We start from the raw sequence: 19223 nt of genomic DNA, 5'->3' as shown, positions 1-19223 counted from the left end.
TTAAGCATCTGACACTTGATCTCAGCTCAGGTCTTGATCTCAGGGTGATGAGTTCTATCCCCACATTGGGCTCCATGCTGGGTGTGGAGCCTACTTAAAACTAAAACAAAAACTGAAAAACAAAAGAAAACAAACAAGTTCCTGAGCTATCCAGGAATTCTCTGTCACAGTCTAACACAGAGGATAAAAAAAATAACCTCCTCACTCCACTGAGCTTTTATTTTTATTTTAAGTCTTTTATCTCAGATAAGAATATTGGAGAGTACGACTTATAAAGAAATACACCAGAGATATCCTGGGTAACAGAAAATACTTTGGATAACTACTTAATGCTGAATTTATTCATTTAGAAGAACGCTAAAGTGCCAAAACAAAACCACGAAAAACACATTCTGGTCCTCAAAAGAGGCATGAATGCACAGAGCAGCTTATAAGCCTGGTTCAGAATGCCAAGGATAGGCCCAGTCCCTGGACACCACGGAAAAGCCCTGAGAGAGAGCCCACAGGCTCAAATTAGGGTGTTTTTCATGGTCACTTTTCATTAAAAAAAAAAAAAAAAAAGTACATGGGGTGCCTGGGTGGCTCAGTTGGTTAAGCGTCCGACTTCGGCTCAGGTCACGATCTCACCATTCATGGGTTCGAGCCCTGTGTCAGGCTTTGTGCTGACAGCTCAGAGCCTGAAGCCTGCTTTGGATTCTGTGTCTCCCTCTCTCTCTGGTCCTCCTCCATTCGCATTCCATCTCTCTCTCAAAAATAAATAAAGATTACAAAAAAAATTTTTTTAAGTGCAAAAGGATATTCTGTTTCTGCACATTCAACAGCGAGCTCTGAATTGCTGGAGAGGTAACAAACCAGGGACCACAGAGTCACATGATAGTCTGATGACAATATCTGAGGATTCTGAATTAAGGCTTGGCACAGTCCTTTCCTTTCAATTCCATAATCACTTCCTGAGTGCATTCCAGTGCATACACTGTGCTTAACCTCCAGGGAACACAAATATGAATAAGACTCAAGCCGCAACCAGTAAAAAGTTAAAATCTAGTTACTGACAAATGACTACACTACCAGGTAAATGATGTCAACTGCATTACAGATAATAAGAGCCCTGAGAGTTTCAAGAACAGAATCAATCTGATTGAAGGGAAGGAGACCTGGCAAAACTTTAAGATGAGCAGGGAAGGCAGAAATAGAGAAAGGAGATTTTAGGTTCAGGGCAAATATTAACACACCTCTTTGGATAAGCTAGTCCAGGGGCTGCTCCGGGAACATGAGAGTCCAATCTGACTGGAGCACGGAATACATGCGAAGGAACAGGCAGTGGTGGGAGATTAGCCTGCCAAGTATGTGGGGAGAAACCTAAAGGCCAGGCTTCGGGGTCTGGCATCCCTTGCCCACTCTCACATTGCCCTTTGAAGTGGATCTTCTGCAAAGCTGACTTCCTCATGTGATACTTGAAATTCCTTCCCCAAAAGATCTATTCTAATAATCAAGGTATAATCATCATTTTGCCACTATTGTTATTTTCTCAGATAGGCAAGCTTTGGTGAGAGGAGGAAAGACTGCTAATAGCTGTTATGACTAGACTGAATTATCACTGACTACATATAGTATTTACCATGACCAAGCTCCTTAAGGATTGGGAACACTTCCAGGGCAAACAGCGTTCAGTAACCCTTTTTCACTTTTTAAAGGCCAGCTGCTGAATTGTAAAGTGGCGCTATGAAATTTCCCTTCCAGAGAACCAACAGTGGTCTCTGGTTCACTGAACATTTCGAGTCTCTATATAATCCTTAAAAGCTGAGGGTCTGACTTTCAAGGACATTGTGAGCTCTTCCGAATATCGACCTGGGGCCAGGTAAGTTACACGGCTTAAGTAAAGGCCACTTTCATACTATGGCCAGCGTGACAGGACACAGTATGGCAATACCGATCAAAGGGGCTTCTGTGACCAGAGCCTGATGAGTGGGATAATGGAGGTAATCTTAGGCAACCCCCTCAGAATGACACTCTGTTTGGCTGCCCCTGAGATGGAAGAGGGCATGAACAAGTGGACTCACTACTTTCTGAGTTGCTCAACGCTCCAGGTTTCAAGGACCTGTCCACCACGGGTGGCTTGGCAGGCCTTCCCGCCGTATTACAGTCCGCAGGCTGTGTGGACGTGGCAGGTACAGCGGGGAACGCATCTGGGGAAGGCTTCTCCAAGTCAGGCACCAGTGGGCCCCCTAGGCCAGGGTCCACCTTCCCAAATTCCTGCACGATTTTCAGTCGCTCCTTTTCCAGCTCCTGGTTCCGGATCATCTCCTCAAAGGCATGGAACTGCTCCTGCTCCAACTGCTGCTGTTTCTGCTGTGCCACCCTCTGCCTCTCCTTCTCCAGCTCCTGCTGGATGGCCACATTCCGGGCAAGCTCTTCCGCTTCCCTCTTCTGCAAAGAAAGGAGTTAGGCTTAACAATTGACACCTGGGTGACTTCACATCTCGGGGGGACAAGGCTTTGCGGCAGGGATTTCCTAAAGCGTGCCCCTGCTCTGGCCCAATTTCCCAACACGGAATCTGTGCCTCCCTCGGCAGCTCACGTCTGCCCAAGTGGTCACCGCTTGTGTCTACCAGGCCACGGCAGACCTACTCTTCAAGGACAGTGACGGTCCCGACCCCTCAGTACCCTTCCCCAATGACTCTTACTAAGACATTTTCTTCTTAACTGAAATCTTGATGCAACTTACTGTTCGCGCTGCATAATCTGTATCAGACACAGTTTTATTCTCTAACTCTACCATGTATACATTCTGTATCCGAAGTAAGGGGGTCCTTACAGAATTTTAACCCAAAAGGAAGCCTCCAAAATTTAGCTGGTGACTAGCTCAGTACGAAGTGACATTTTAAACTAACAAGAAACATCAAGTAACAATCACCCTCATTAAGGTTTTCACTCACTCGGTACCTTAGAAATATATGCCTCATAGCTGTTTACCTCTCTGCTGATTTTCAACATCAGAGTCCAGAACAGGGCTCAGCAGAGCGCTACAAAATAATCTGGAGTTGCCGGCAGTGTGAATTTCACATCTGACACAGACCACAGGCAGTGCCTTGGGAGTTTCTCCACGTGCTCTAACTAACTCTTCCTAACAAGAAGCATTTGAAAATAGCTTGAAAAACAAGTATTATAAACAGGTATGACCAAATGTGAATCAATACCCCAAAATTCACTGATCTAAAAACTTACGTTTCAGTGAAATGTTTCACTGCTCTTAGGTTCTCCCTCTAGATATAGCACATAAGCAACAGATTTTCTGTCCCTCAAATCACCCTCCAGGACAAGCAGGCTAAATATGTTAGAATCCTCAGCCTAAACACTTGTGTTCTACTCTTTTGAATTTCTTGCCTTTGCTGAAAAAAATAAACTATGACACTAAAATCACAAGACCTGTTAAAATATCGTATCGCGATCCTAGGGCACAGCCTAAGAAAGCAAAATAATTTCCTTTTTATTATATACTTACCTTTTCTTCATTATATTCTGTATATTCTTTGGTATATCGTTTCAGTAGCTCTGCCTTCAGCTCTTCTGCTTTGGGAAATGCAATCTCCTTTAACTTCTGAGACACAAAAATCAAAAACTGAGAATTAGGATAATTCCTAGCTAATGAAGTAGAGAAGTAAAGTGACTTAAGACAACTTGGCAATGGCAACAACGTTTCCAAAAACAATGCAAAATACCCCCTACTGTCCCATACCTGCTACTTCACAACTGATCTGGTGAAATGGCCTTATTTCCCGTTGGCGGATTTGATGCTCAGATGCGGACACCACTACTTTTACCTTGAAGTTAGTCTGTGCTGCTTTGAAGCTTTTAGATGGGCAACAGTGAGAGTGAAGACCCACCTTTACTGTGTCTTTCTTTTCAGGAATGACAGCCAATTTGTAATCCCGATGCTTTGGTAGTTTCTCAATAAAGAGCCTAAAGGAACGGATCAGAATGATTATCATGCAAAGAAAATGCCCAACAGACTCTGAAGCAAGGCGACTCCCTTGTCCTGCACCCACTGCAAGACGGGTTTCCAGACATTCAGGGGAGGGATAATACACACCCAGTGACCATGTTCCCCACCCACCTCCAACCCTATGTTTCCCTCCTCTCCCAAATTAGGTGCGCAGGAAGCACTAGACTCCCACAACTAAAACGATGAGGGGAGAAAAGCAAACCTACCTTGTGCCCAAAAATATACCTCCAAAGAGATTCTTTTCTTATTACAGTGACAGGCTTCCAAAGGAAAGGGCCTCTGTCACAAATTCTTCTTCAAATAACAGTTTGGCAGCCAAGGGCAGGAAACCCATGTTCTATGATTAGCCCTGTGACCTTAACCTTGGCTTCTTTTTCTTTGGGATCCATCCTCCTTCAAAGCAGAATATTCCTTGCATCATACTAAGCACTAAGATGCTTAGATGGTACATGTGTTATGTATATACTATGTGCGTGTTACGTTGTAATTTGCATTATGGTCTTGATAAAAAGTTCTTAGAGAAATATAAGGGCTAGATTTTCTCTTTACATTTTGTCCCTGGCTGTAAAGCTCAGTGGGAAAAATATTCACAGATCTCTAACATTTATGATGTCTATGTGGGGACAGTGAAAGCACAAAGAAGTATTTGTCACAATTTGTCACAACCCAAAGTAGCAGATTAAGAATTCCAAAGCCAGAAGACCAGTTCCAGAGTCTGCTCTTCTAACCACTGTATCACACTGCCTCCACATGGTCCTGGAATGTCCAGAACTGTTGGGGGGGGGGGGGACTGAACAAAGACGTCTTTAATAGAAGTTGTAATATATACAAGCTAAGGCCCAAAACAAATCAATTGAGGGGAGTTTGCCCACAGTTCTAAAATACTGTACTAGAGTTGGGACTAACTGACTCTTTTCTACTTTCTGCCCACAGGGAGTAAACAGAGGAGGACAGCTCAGTAAGGGGAAAGAAGATGACCCCCACGAGAGCAAACTCCTTTTATTTTTTTTTTTAATTTTAATGCTTTTATTTAGTTAGTTTTGAGAAAGAGTGGGGGAAGGGCAGAGAGAGAGGGATACAGAGGATCCGAAGCGGGCTCTGCGCTGACAGCAGTGAGCCTGATGCAAGACTCGAACTCAAGAACTGTGAGATCATGACCTGAGCTGAAGTCAGATGCTTAACTGACTGAGCCATCCAGGAGCCCAAAGCAAACTCTTTTCATTTTTTTTGTTTATTTAAAAATTTTTTTAATATTTATATTTGAGAAACAGAGAGAGCATGAGCAAGGGAGGGGCAGAGAGAGGGAAACACAGAATCCAGAGCAGGATCCAGGCACTGAGCTGTCAGCACAGAGCCCAACGTGGGGCTCAAACTCACGAACCATGAGATCATGACCTGAGCCGAAGTTGGACGCTTGACCAACTGAGCCACCCCAAAGCAAACTCTTTTTAGATGAGCCCTCCTCCCTTGGTTCTATACTAGGCACATGAAATTTTTATCTCAATCCAATTTGACAAGACCCTTCAGCCAAGGATGAATTCTAAAATCAAAATGATTCTAAAACACTTCCCTTTGGGTTCATGAAAAAGATATAAAAGTTTCCTTGAAGTCTGTATTTAAAATAAATACAGATTTGTTTGTTCACCAATACAGTCTTGAAGAAGATGTTGAGATAAGTAAGACTAGTTCTTGTGTTCAAGAGACCTATAATTCAATGACTCTCCCTTGAATCGCTTCTCGGCCTTTTTGCTAAGATCAAGTGCAATGACTCTCCCTTGGCCCTAAAAGACCAAGGTACCTGTTCATAACTTTAGCAGGCTACATGTGCTTTGTATGAAAGCCCGAGTCAGCCAATATAGTACCATGTCGTATAAACACCACACTTTATATTCACTTGTGCTATCAGCCTGAAGAACTGTGAAGTCCCTGAGGCCAGAGATTCCTGTGTCTTGTGCTTCTCTGCATGTCCCTCTAAAGCTGGGACAGTGCCTGGATGAAGAGACACTCAATAAATATCTGAGGAATAAAATGGTCTTAAAACTTTTGAAGGAGCTGAGTAAAAAAACCCCAAAGTATAAAAAAAGTACATATAGTATGCTATCTTATAAGTATGAAAGGGGGAAAATTCTGTATGTGTATGTACACATACATTTACTTCCAAGTACACAGGAAGTCAGGAAACTAAGGAAAGTAGACGGCAGGGGAAATAGAGCAGATGGGACAAGAGTGGGAGTGAAACCTCTCACCATACGCCTTTTTCTATCATTTTGATTTTGAACCATGCAGTGGAATCTAGTTTATAAATAAAGATGAAACTTCTAGAGCTGTACATGAATACATTTCTCTTGTTTCCACAATTGTAGTCAATTTTCTGAATGGGGAACATACAGGCAGAAGGGTCTCTTGAAAACAGAACTGGCAACGTTGCCCATGGCCTGTACAGGAGTCAATAGCGCTCAGCGTTTAGTTTGCAGCCTGCCTGGGCTCAAATCCTGGCTTGGCCATTACAAGCTGTGTGAATTCCAGCAAGTTACTCAGTCTCACTACCCTTCTTTATATGTATGTGTGTGTGTGTGTGTGTGTGTGTGTATGTATATGTATATGTGTATATATATATACATATACACATATATGAGTTATATATATGGAGACAAACTAGTACTACCTGATAGGGTTGCTGTGACACTTAAAGAGATTAAAAAAAAAAAAGTGCTGAGCACAGTGCCTTGAACCTAGCCAACATCTACTATGATTGCTCTGTATGCTATATGATTGTTTTTCACTAATAAATAAACAAAAATTGCGAGCAAGAAGAACAGATGAAGATGTGAACACCAGGGCTAGAAGTGTTCTAGGTGTAGAATACCTGTGGCCCAGAGGTATACTGTTCTCTGGGTTAGATCTGGTTGCAGCCTAGAAAGGGAAACGTACCAAAGCAAAGATGTGATGGCAAAAACACAAGCAAAGCAAACTATTAGGACGATGGGGATAAAAAGAGATATGCAGAAAAGGAAACACAAAAGGTAAGTATATGAAATGGTATTCAACTTTACTTATAATGAAAGAAATTCAAATTAAGATGAGGTACCATTTCCATATATCAGATTGGCAATGGCTTAAAGGTTGATTATAACCAGTATACACAGGGTGTTGGGAAATGGGTGTCCTTAGACACCCTTAACAGGGCTGTAATTTGATAACACGCTGTATTATCACAGGACTGTAATTTTCTTGGGGGTGGGGAGGGGAGACAACTATTCAAATTTTAAAATTTGTATATCCTTTAAACTCACAATTCCACCTCTAGGAATTTATCGTACATAACAGTACAAAGATATAAGACTATTCAATATAGCACCGGTCATAAAAGTAGAGAAAAACTTAAATGAAAACTTAAATGCCCATCAATAGGGGAATATTTAATAAATTATGCTGCACTCAAATGTGAAAAACAACATAATCATTCACTCATTCATTCGACAGATATTTACTGAGCATCTACTATGGGATCAGGCATTACTGTAAAGGCTGGGGATTTGGCGATGAACAGTCATAAATCCCTCCCAGCAGAGGGTGTGCATTATAGTGGGGGGAACAGACAATAAAACAAAACAATATATATATAATCAGTGCCAGGAGAAACTCATTAATAGGGAAGGGGAATAGGAAGTGACAGGAGAAGGAGTAAGATTTTAGATAGGGCAGCTAAGGAAGGCATCGCCAAGAAGATGGCATTTAATTAAGGACTGGAAGGGAGGAGGCCATAAAGAGACCTGGGACAAGACTGTTCCAGGCAGAAGAAATAGCCCTGAAGAGAATGAGATGGATCAGTATGTCCTAGTATGGAAAGATATGACTGTTAAGAAAGCAAGCTGTAGAACAGAATATATTGTATGATCTCATTCTTTAAGAAAAAAAGGATAAACGTGTGAGCCTATGTGCTTGCACAGACATATACATTTTCCTGGACACACAAGAAAGGACAGTGGTCACCTCTGGGGGATGTGACTCTTCTTTTTGCTTTAATATTTCCCTCGCTGGATAGTTTGAGAAAAAAAACTAATTTAAAAAGCCAAGCAGAAATTCTGTAACGTGGATGGTTAAAAGACTCTCCTCTTATTTCTTCCTATCTTAGAAGTTACTGAGCAAAGTGAGCACGATCACAGATGAAAACCCTCTTCAGTCTGTAAGCCCCAATCCCAATGGAAAACATTGTCAATGCAGGTGACAGACAACTTTCAGAAAGCAGGTCTGTGTTATAGGAGGCTCACACAGCAGATGAGAAGTGCCTAAGTCCTCTGTAACTCCCTTCTGTGTAGCCTAGTCAATGACCATAAAAAGCTGTGAAAGAATTCACTGCCTGGATTATTGTCTGTGCTCATCATGAAAATATGTACTGATTTAATATGCTGAAGATCCTGCTATACTGGGGTCTGCAAAAGGCAAAGCATGCCTACTCTGGGGGGGAAATGTGCTTCAGATCATTAAGATGCCTGAACTGCCCAGGGAAAAGAACAAACATGCCTTTTAAAATCCGGAATTGAAGTACCCACAAAAGGTCTAGAACAATGACTTGCAATAGTGGGGGAGGCAGAGGAGTGGTGAGGTAGATGCCTGCTCCCTTCCCTCCTCCCTCCTCAGTAGTAATAATTGCCAAAGTGAGCCACTGTTACTGACAAGAATCTAACCAAGTAAAATGCGGTGGAAAAACAGACTGAGAATATTAAGCCAGAACTTTTTTGCAACTCCTACAGCTTGTCAGTTCACAGAATCAGAATTAGGATCTTGAAGATACCTGCAAGAAAAATGAAGGTAGCTACACGTTTCGCTTCAGGTCAAGCCAATCCAACAAAGTCCCAAATTAAACTCCGAATCTAGCAAATTAAGTAATTGAGCTGCTTCATGCCACCATCTTCTCACTGAGCTCTCCTCCAGGGCCTACTTCATCATATTAAATGGTCCTGTAAGTGGGCACCATGTACAGGGACAGACTCCCCATATTGATCTTGCCGTTAACATGGATATTCATGTCACTCAAAGCAACCCCAAGTCACAGAACAATATCAATTTAAGTACTCTTAATCCTACCCCCGCTTGCCTATTCAAGAGTTTACGGCGACAGTTAAACTCTCTTTTTGTGCCGTACTATCAGCCTCTCCTTCTTCACAGGTTCCTTTCCATTAGCAGATAGTATGCTCTAGAATCTCCCATCTTAAAATACACACCACACATTCACATACTCCTTGTCCCCCTTCAATTACTTCCTCGTTTTTTCACTTCATTCCTCCTACCAAACTCCTCGAAAGAGTTATCTATGCCTGGGCTTGGCAAAATACAGCTAATAGGTCAAATCTGGTTTGCCATCTGTGTCTGTAAATGAAGTTTCGTTGGAACACAGCCACACCCATTCGTGCATGTGTTATCTAATGGTTGTTTTCACACTACAAGACAGAGGTTGTGACAGAGATCAAATGGCCTGCAAATCCAGAACTATTTACTATCTGGCCCTTTACGAAAATATTTGCCCACCTCTGGACGGGACTCACGGTCTCTACTTTCTCATTGTCCACTGACTCTTCAGCCGACTCCAATCTAATGTCTTCTTAGTCCTTCTGGTGAAACTGTTTTCCAAGATCACCAATGACATCACGACACCAAACCCAAAACTTCACCCATCCCATCTGACCCTTTCTCACACAGCCTGGCCACTCTCCGGCAAATGCACCATTCTCTCCTGGATTTCCTCTTGCCTCTCAAACCTCCCTTTGAGTCTCTTCTGCTGGCCCGTCCTCCCTCCCCAACCAACCTCAGGTCTCTTCTATAGTCTTTTTTTTTTTTTTTTTTAATTATTTTTATTAAAAATTTTTTTAATGTTTTTATTTTTGAGATAGAGAGAGAGAAAGACAGAACATGAGCTAGGAAGGGGCAGAGAGAGAGAGAGAGAGACAGAATCCAAAGCAGGCTCCAGGCTCTGAGCTGTCAGCACAGAGCCCGACGCGGGGCTCGAACTTACAAGTGGTGAGATCATGACCTAAGCCAAAGTCAGATGCTCAACCGACTGAGCCACCCAGGAGCCCCTATTCCACAGTCTTATTATTAAGCTTTCTTGATCTTTGAATGTGTCAGGAATCCTTCTGGCATCTGATGAAGCTCATGGACCCCACAGAATAATTTTTTAAAGATATAATACAAAACATAAAGGATTACAAAAGAAGCCAATTCTACTGAAATACAGTTTTCAAAATATAAAAATTGTAGGGGCGCCTGGGTGGCGCAGTCGGTTAAGCGTCCGACTTCAGCCAGGTCACGATCTCGCGGTCTGTGAGTTCAAGCCCCGCGTCAGGCTCTGGGCTGATGGCTCAGAGCCTGGAGCCTGTTTCAGATTCTGTGTCTCCCTCTCTCTCTGCCCCTCCCCCGTTCATTCTCTGTCTCTCTCTGTCCCAAAAATAAATAAACGTTGAAAAAAAAAAATTTAAAAATTGTAACATGTGCTTCTTTATTAATACATTATTAATACATTTTAAAAAGGATCTCTAACTGTGGCTTCAATAACAGTACTGTAATTCAGAAGCAGCGGCAAGTGTTAATGCTATTTCGAGATATCAGCATCAATTGTAATGTGATATAAAAATAGTGATTTCTATTGGTGACATTGTGAATATTATCATTACTGTGCAAAATTGAAGGAAATGCTGAATTTTAGTTAGAGGTTAGTGGAAACAAGAAAAGTTTTTCCCAACCGAATTCATGGAGTCCAGATTCTATCTCTGAATCCCTGTGGGGTTCCAGGACCCCAGATTAAGACCTATATGCCAGAAGATCTCAGCGGTTCTCACGGCTTCAGAACCGTCTATATGCAGGGGACTCCTAGGTTTGTATCTCCAACCCAGACCTCTCCTCACCTCAGACTGGTACATCCAACTTCCTAAACTTAACACCTTAACATGTCAAGAAAACCAGGCCTGAATTCTTGAATATCCTCTCTACTCAACCCCTTTTCTACACCGTTCTCCCCATCTCAGTGAATAGGCCAGCACATCCTAAGTTACTCATGGCAGAAACCTGAGATCAACCTTGATACCATCATCTCCCCCAAACTGTCAGTAAGTCCCATAGACTCTACCTCCAGAATACAAATCCACCTGCTTCTTTCCATGCTGCCACACTCCACCAAGCCATCAGCCTCTCTCTTGAATTGCCATTAAGAGTATCCTAACTAGGGGCGCCTGGGTGGCGCAGTCGGTTAAGCGTCGGACTTCAGCCAGGTCACGATCTCACGGTCCGGGAGTTCGAGCCCCGCGTCGGGCTCTGGGTTGATGGCTCAGAGCCTGGAGCCTGTTTCTGATTCTGTGTCTCCCTCTCTCTCTGCCCCTCCCCCGTTCATGCTCTGTCTCTCTCTGTCCCAAAAATAAATAAACGTTGAAAAAAAAAAATTAAAAAAAAAAAGAGTATCCTAACTAATCTCCCTGCCTTCTCTTAACACACCCTTCACCATTTGCAACATGGCAGCCCCAATTTATATATTCAGAATATAAGTAAGATTAGGTCATAACCTCTCTTAAAACTTTGCAATGGCTTTCTAACGCTGTCAAGATAAAATACAAACTCCTTACTGTGGTCTGCATGATTCTGCTCCACCTGCCCTCAGCCTCATCTTATTCTCCCCCTTCAACTGCTACCCTCCAAACATGATGATCTTCTTTCAATCCTTAGAACACGCTAAGGTAATTCCTACCCAAGAGCTTCTGAATGCAGTTACACCTGCTTTAAACACTCTGGTCTATGCTCTTGGAATGACCAACTCTATGGCATCCTTCAACTTTCAGTTGATTTTTTAATTATTTTTTTAAATTTTTTTTTCAACGTTTATTTATTTTTGGGACAGAGAGAGACAGAGCATGAACGGGGGAGGGGCAGAGAGAGAGGGAGACACAGAATCGGAAACAGGCTCCAGGCTCCGAGCCATCAGCCCAGAGCCCGACGCGGGGCTCGAACTCACGGACCGCGAGATCGTGACCTGGCTGAAGTCAGACGCTTAACCAACTGCGCCACCCAGGCGCCCCTCAACTTTCAGTTTAAATCTTACCTTCTCAGACAGACCTTACTCTATTTGACACCCTTGGTTATTCTCTGTCACAGCACTCTCTTTGTTCCTTTCACAGCATTTGCCCTACTTTGAGACTAGATGTTTATTTGCTTACCTGTTTACTCTCTTCTCCTATAACTAGAAAGGTACACCAGTAAAGGCAGGGGCCATTTTACTTCCTATATATCCAAGACCTAGAGCAGTGCCAAGCAGGTAGCAGGTGTATGCAATATATATTTGTTGAATGAATATGGCCTGAGGGCAAGGGGCAACAGAATCCAGAAGGTCCTTCAGAAAATACTTGGTAGAGTGATTCTGTGATTCTAATTAACTTTCTCAATTATGATTCTTTGAAGAATTGTGCCCAGGGGCCTCATTCTGGAAGAACTCTCCACAAGATTACTGGAAATATTCAGGAATATTATTTCTACTAGCAGCAAAAGAAAGGGACAGTAGTCAAGGAGATTTCTCGGGAAAATAAATTTTGTGCCCACTGTGCCAAGGAATAAAAAAACTCATAATAGCAAAAGAGAGGCAAAATTTATAATTATATATTATTATTACATACAACTATAACTCTATGAAACTTTATCAACACTGAGGTCACACAACAGGGCACGATGGCATGGATGGACTGCACGATCTCTGAGGACACAGGCACTACTTCTAAACTTAAAATAGACAACAGCAGTCCCTTTTCTACTAAAGGGACTCTAAAATCACAGTACGAATCCCAGGAAGTCTGCTTCTGTGCTACTTTTCTTTAGAGTACTGGTTCTCAACCAGGGCAATTTTGCCCCTTAGAGACCATCAGGTAATGTCTGGAGGCATTTCTGCTGCCGCAATTCAGTGAGGGGGAGGGGTACTACTGGCATCTAGCGGATAGAGACCAAGGATGCTACTAAACACTCTACAATGCACAGGGCAGTACTCACAACAAAGAACTATTCCACCCCAGATGTCAATAATACCAAGGTTGACAAACCCTGCTGCGGAGTAGTATGGGATCAAAAACTTAACATGATACAATTGAATTACATTGATTATTTTTGGGAGGACATATAAGAAACTAGTAAGGGTGACTATCTCTGGGGAGGGGCACTGAGATTTTGGGGAAAAGAGAAGTGATCGGGAGACTTCATTTTTAAATATATATATATCCTTTTGTGCCTTCTGAATTCTCCACCATATGTACATGTTACCTTTTCAAAAAATACCTAAAAATAACCAAAAGTAGTCAGTGTGGCTCAACACTATGGTCTCAACTCTAGCTTCAACTCACAGAACATTACCAAAAAGAAAACAAACAAAAACAGGGCCTATGTTGTAGACCGAATCCTGAATTAAGAGTTAGGAAATCTGAGTTTTGTCACTCTAAAGTGTGGAACAAAGCAGATCACTAAGCCCAGAGCATGTTTCCTCACATGTAGAATGGAAGGACAATGTATCCTTTCAATGCACACACAGCTATGAAGATCAAATGGAATAATGCAGGTGAAATACCTTAGGAACTATGAAGAGCCATACACACACATTATAGTTATTATTTTTTTAAAGGCCTTGGTATTATTATAAAAGAACAAGACCAGAGATTATAAATGAGATCCTTTAACAGTATTCCCTTCCTAAATTACACATCATTTCATTATCACTGGGGATTTAGAAGTTGTCCCTGTTAATTATACTGACATCTATTTATGCTGCCTACCCTAAGAAGCTAAGTACCTCAAGGGAAAGGTCTTATGATGAGTCACATGAACTGTAGGCGGTCAATACTTATTTGATGATTTGCGTGACTATAATAAAGGTTAAGAAGAAAAACCTTTTTCCTGAATCACTCAATTTGTGACAAAATAAGTAGAGGTGAGGAATTTTGGCTCTGCTACCCCTCAGCAATAATGCTATGATTAGCTGCCTCAATAGAGGACAGGAAAAACACTCATCAATACAAAACATGTGTAGTTTAACCATCATCTCCCTTGTCTAACAGCTGGGCCATGTGGGCACAGGCCAAAAAAGCTAGGTCTCTTACTCATGAAATCACTGAGTCATGAAAATAACACTTTCAGTACTCATGACTCTTTATGTCAAGGACAGTCGGTATGTAGGAGCTGCCTGCAAAAATGATTAATGCTAATGATGTTGTAAAGTTCTCTACTTTTAGCAATTCTGGGCAGAATAAATGAGCACATGAGCAGAAGGAGTGAGGCATCAGTCACCGGAAAAGAAAAAGGAACCTGGAGGTGTCTTACGTGATATACTTGTTATAGAGGATGAAGGCATGTTCAATGTTGCCTTCCTCAGAGTAAATGGATGCCATTCGGATAATCTCGACTCCAGAGCGGAAGTATCGTCGGGGTGGAATGTCTTCATTTATCTCCACTGCACTACCCATCTGGGAGAGAGCCCTCACCCGGTCTTCGGGCGGAAGGCTCACGTCTCCATGGTCAGACATCAGGACCAAGAAGTTCTGAGACAGAAAAAACAGGTGGCATCAGCACCATGGTCCCCATCACAGCCTAGCACACAGTAACTGGTTATCCCACAAACTTCTACCTTATGAAGAAATTAAGAGAAAAATACCATATGCTGTGGCTTGTGTCAAAGAAAGTCTCCTTCCTACAGGAAAGCTGAGACCCTCAAGGAAGCCCACATCACAATGACAGAAGTATTGGCAGACTCAAAAGCCTACAATCTCTGTGCCATAATTACGTGGTACAGGGAGTAAACTATAATGGGTGTTCGGTTCTACTCTTCAAGTTAATCATTCTCTCTACCATTAGGTGGCCTTGCCATAAAAGGAAGGATGGTATCTTATATTTTTGGCATTATTTCTCCTACCAGCTACCCATTTCCATCTACTCCAGTACCTGACATTGTATGCTCAGTGAACTTTCATGAAGATTTTTAACTGATTTCAACTTTGATCATTTGTATTTAATGAGAGTAACTGACATTTTTCTATGGTGTACTTTTTCACATCTGAATACAAGGTGAGGGGAACTGGTCTGGGAACAAATGCTCACAATCCTAGTTCTGCTCACTAAACCACTATTCCAGTCAATCCACAACATCATTCATCACATCAGGGTAAGGAATTTAGATCTAAACAAAACAAAACAAAACAATTTACTCAAATCTATCTTCAAAGACTAAGCATTCTTCAAACAACAAACAGGCACAAAGGTAACTGGGAATGCAAAAATCAAACCAACAAAAACCCTAAGAGTTTTCCCTTCCTGTGTTTCAAACCGCAGTAATTCTACAATCTTTCTAGATACTCTGCTGTTAGAATCAGATTCCAACTTCCAATCAGATAACACTCTACCATCATTTTCAAAAAGAATCTGGGTATTTGTTACACATTGAGTTACAGCACACCCTAGCCAGCACGTTCTGGTATATACAAACTGTATATACTAGAATTCAAGGCCCTAAGTCTACTGTAACCCATTTTGTCTTCGATCTTAAATTTGCTCCTTCCCAACAGAGATCTTTTTCCTCCAGTCAGGATTCTGTCCTGGATTCTGTCCAGAAATCCACACATTTGTTTCATTTGTCTAGCCACTGCTTTTCTGTTTTCCACTCCAGTCCCTCCCCAAGAGGTCTCTCTTGGCCAATTCTATCTCTAGGTCACACTTCCCCCAAGCTTCCTATCTAGACACCCTTACGAGTAGTCCAAAAGCTGTGCGGACGACCAAGGATGCAGAGGCATTCCATCTCCCCAAAGCCTTTTTAGAGGCTCAGAAAGCTGCTAAAACTTTCCTAGGTTGCCTCATTAGTAAACTCAGTCAGAGCCCATTAAAACTAACTGAAGCAGAGGATGCTTGTTGCGCCTCAGTAGCTTTGAGAAGAGGATCTTTAGGCGGATGGAACCCCCTCCCGAGGCCAGCAGTACTACAGGGCTGAGCAACCCTCCAAAGAGGAGATGCGGCACCCGCAAACAAGGGGGAAGAGAGGAGGAGGTCTAGGGAAGTAGCAGGAGTGCGCAGAGGTGGTGTATTCAGTAAAGAGGGACCTCCTGACACCTGCTTGAGGCCCCCTTCTTGAAGGCCCTCAAACCCAAGCTGCCAACCCAGGGCAAAATTATCCAAGGTTTTCGGGTCTTTTGAGCGCGCTAGGCGGGGATGCACTGGGCCTGGCTGGGACAGAAGCCATCAGTGGCCTCGCGCGCGGCGGACCGGGCAGAGGGCGCGGGGGGAGAAGGCTGCAGGCCCCACACTCACAGCGGCCGTTCCCTTTTAGAGTCCGAACAAGCTCAGTGGCCCAACCCCACCCCATTCCCAGGACCCTTCCCCACCTGTCCCCGCGGACGACACTCGGAGCTTCCGGAAACGTCACATCCGGCGCCCGCCCCTCCCACTCCCGCTGATCTACTCATTATACTCTCAGGAACACCGTATCCAGGGCGGCGAGCTGGTGGGCGGGGCTAGAACCGCCACCTGCGAAAATACGACCAATGAGAAGAGGGCTCCACGTCGGCCATCTTGGTAAAGGAAAAGCAACAAGGAAGAAAGAGAAAGCCAAGTAATTAAAGGAACCAATGGCCAAGCTAACTTATGTTTTTAGAATTAAAATGATTTGGGATCGAGTTTCCTGCCAGATAGCCCCTTTACCACACTCACACAAATTCACAAATCAACATTTAAGGAGGGAATTACTGATTCAAGTACCTGGCTAAACTGACCAGGGTTTCTAAATCCATGAAAGAAAAACTTAAAACTTCAGCTTGCTTTTGTCACTACCTACACAAAATTGATAGTGTGAGGTATCAGACTTCTATTGCCTAGAAAAAAACCTTAAGATCAACTTTTTTTTTTTTAACGTTTATTCATTTGGGGGGGGGGGGCAGAGAGACACAGACTCCAAAGCAGGCTCCAGGCTCTGAGCTGTCACTACACAGCCCCTCACAGGGCTCGAACCCACGAACGGTGAGACCATGACTGGAAGGGAATACGGTTGCTTAACCAACTGAGCCACCCAGTCACCCCAAGACTAACTTTTTAATGTTAGAACACAATTTATTGAAATCAAGTGTTTAGTTTACAAGGGTCACTGTGCAAAGCAATGGAGCCACAAAGATCTGTATGACACAGTTCCTGCCCCTACAGCCAGGACAGGCAGTTATTTACACCAAATAGTTATTTACACCAAACAGTGGCATATTCTGTATACAGATGTGTGTATGTATGAATATATGCACAGTCTCTTTCCCAAGAGGTTCTTCAAGCCTGCTATTCATTTTCTCTCAGGAGACTTTTTATATCACCGCTCTGAAACTTTGTGCTCTCTGAGGATACTTTACTCACCAAATTTGGGGACCCTGTCTGTAAGTTCGTTAATGTGATGGCCTGACCTATCCTTCAAAGTCTAGCTTAAAGCCCCTGCACGGGTGTTAGCCCTTCTACCAGGTCAGTGTCCAGATCTCTAATTTCTCTGGCCCTCTGTTGTGTATCTGTGTCTGGGATTTTCCCATAGTGATTCTGTGTGGTCATTGGGTTTCCATACTTAGGGCTGAAAGCACTTGCCAGATTCTTTCTCCTTTAAAGCATAAATAGGCATGTCAGAGGCACCTGGGTGGCTCAGTCACTTGGGCGGCTGACTACAGCTCAGGTCATGATCTCATGGTCTGTGAGTTCAAGCCCCGCATCTGTGCTGTCAGCACAGAGCCTGGAGCCTGCTTCTGATTCTGTGTCTCCCTCTCTCTCTGCCCCTTCCCTGCTTGCTCTCTGTCCCTCTGTCTCTCTCTCTCTCTCTCTCAAAAATAATAAACATTAAATAGGCATGTCAGTGCAAGGATCCACTATCAATTTTCCTGGATCCTCTGAAGATAACTCTGGGAAGACAGTTGTAAAGGGCACTCTGTTCTGTCTTCAAAACTCTTTCTCTACTACTCTTTCCTTTCAGAATGTAAACATAGTGTGTAGAGCCTAAAGAAATTGAGGCACTGAGGGTGCTGGTCATAGCAAAGGCATACAGTGCAGTTGGACTCTTGGCAGGAGCGAACACAGGACAAAATCCAACACATTCAATCTCTCACTCAGTAAATATTTGTTGAGTATCTACTATGTGTCAGCTTCTGTTCTGGTTGTTAGGGATACAGCAGTGAACAAATCCAGTAGGTGGAGATTGTTATGGTGCAAGTACAGGCAGAAGCAGAGCTGGTGGGGTGGGGAACAGGGGCAGCTGCTGCCATTAAGCACCGTTTCCAAGTGGTGGTTTTTCTTTATAATGTTTAATGTAACAAGTCAACAGAGTTTACAAACATGCTATATGTTAAGACTATGATGAGAAGCCTTTAAGAAGCCATGAATGGGAAGCACGTAAGAGAGGGGTGTGCATAATCACAAACACAGCAGCCACCACACACAGGTTGTCCTTGATATTAGAAAGGAGATATACCCAGGTGATGGCAATTCTTAAGATAATGGCTGAGAGGATGTAGTAAGCAGGATCTGGTTCATTCAGGAAGGGAATCTGTAAATATTGACCAATTTTTGGCCTCTGGGGCAACTGGTCAGCACTCTTGGCTTTAGAGGTATCAGAAACAGCAAGTAAACCCTGGCCAAGGTGAACATCTGACATTCTTCACAACATTCCTGATTAACGGGAAAAGCTACAAACTGGACGATTTTGTATGTGCATCTAGGAAATTAATGCTACAAGAATTCCGTTGGTTCTTGGCAAAACTGAGGAGGACTCCTGCCCCAAAGATTGGAGGCTAAGCATCAAGCTATTCTGTCAGCAATTAGGCTCCGGCAGCTCACGTGGAGGGCCAAGGCCAAACTAGGAAGTGAGGTGGTCTTTCTTTCTGGTGCCCAGATGTACCTAGTTAGTACATTTTCCCTGAATATAACATTCTCCATATGACCTCGTGCAAAGTTCGGTGTCACAGACTCCTGCATTCCTGTTTGTTTATTCCTAACTGCTCATTCCTGGGTAGCAGCAAAAGTCTCCTAAAAGGCAAAATTCTTACCTCAATATATAGCTTCAGGGTAGAGAGAAAATGTCCAGATGGGCTTTCTGGGAAAGATAAAAAGGAAGACTCTAGGCACGTATCCCTTGCCTCCTTGTCACCCCTGTGGTGAGTCACATACCTAGAGGGGCAATCTCACTAATACAGGAATGCCATCCA

At 43.1% G+C, this 19223-nt stretch overlaps 1 protein-coding gene across 3 annotated transcripts in view; it reads right to left on the bottom strand.

Annotated features, from left to right (window-relative positions):
* Positions 1 to 19223, bottom strand: part of STAMBP (STAM binding protein) — a 37679-nt gene that overhangs the window by 9211 nt on the left and 9245 nt on the right. The window contains exons 1-5 of one of the 3 annotated variants that reach the window (XM_003984128.6): positions 16389 to 16530; positions 14341 to 14558; positions 3884 to 3959; positions 3502 to 3597; positions 2061 to 2427 (exon numbers count right to left, since the gene is read on the bottom strand). In XM_003984128.6, coding sequence (XP_003984177.2) covers positions 2061 to 2427; positions 3502 to 3597; positions 3884 to 3959; positions 14341 to 14558; positions 16389 to 16469 — 838 coding nt within the window. In that variant the 5' untranslated portion in view covers positions 16470 to 16530. Of the gene's footprint in view, positions 1 to 2060; positions 2428 to 3501; positions 3598 to 3883; positions 3960 to 14340; positions 14559 to 16314; positions 16531 to 19223 lie in introns of those variants that run through there. The other 2 variants (XM_006930193.5, XM_045054416.1) reach the window with 2 other exon arrangements.

Source organism: Felis catus, chromosome A3 (assembly GCF_018350175.1).
Source record: "Felis catus isolate Fca126 chromosome A3, F.catus_Fca126_mat1.0, whole genome shotgun sequence".
NCBI classification, from domain to species: Eukaryota; Metazoa; Chordata; class Mammalia; order Carnivora; family Felidae; genus Felis; species Felis catus.
The sequence above is the reverse complement of the archived record's forward strand: the minus strand, read 5'-3'. Positions and strand labels throughout refer to the sequence as shown.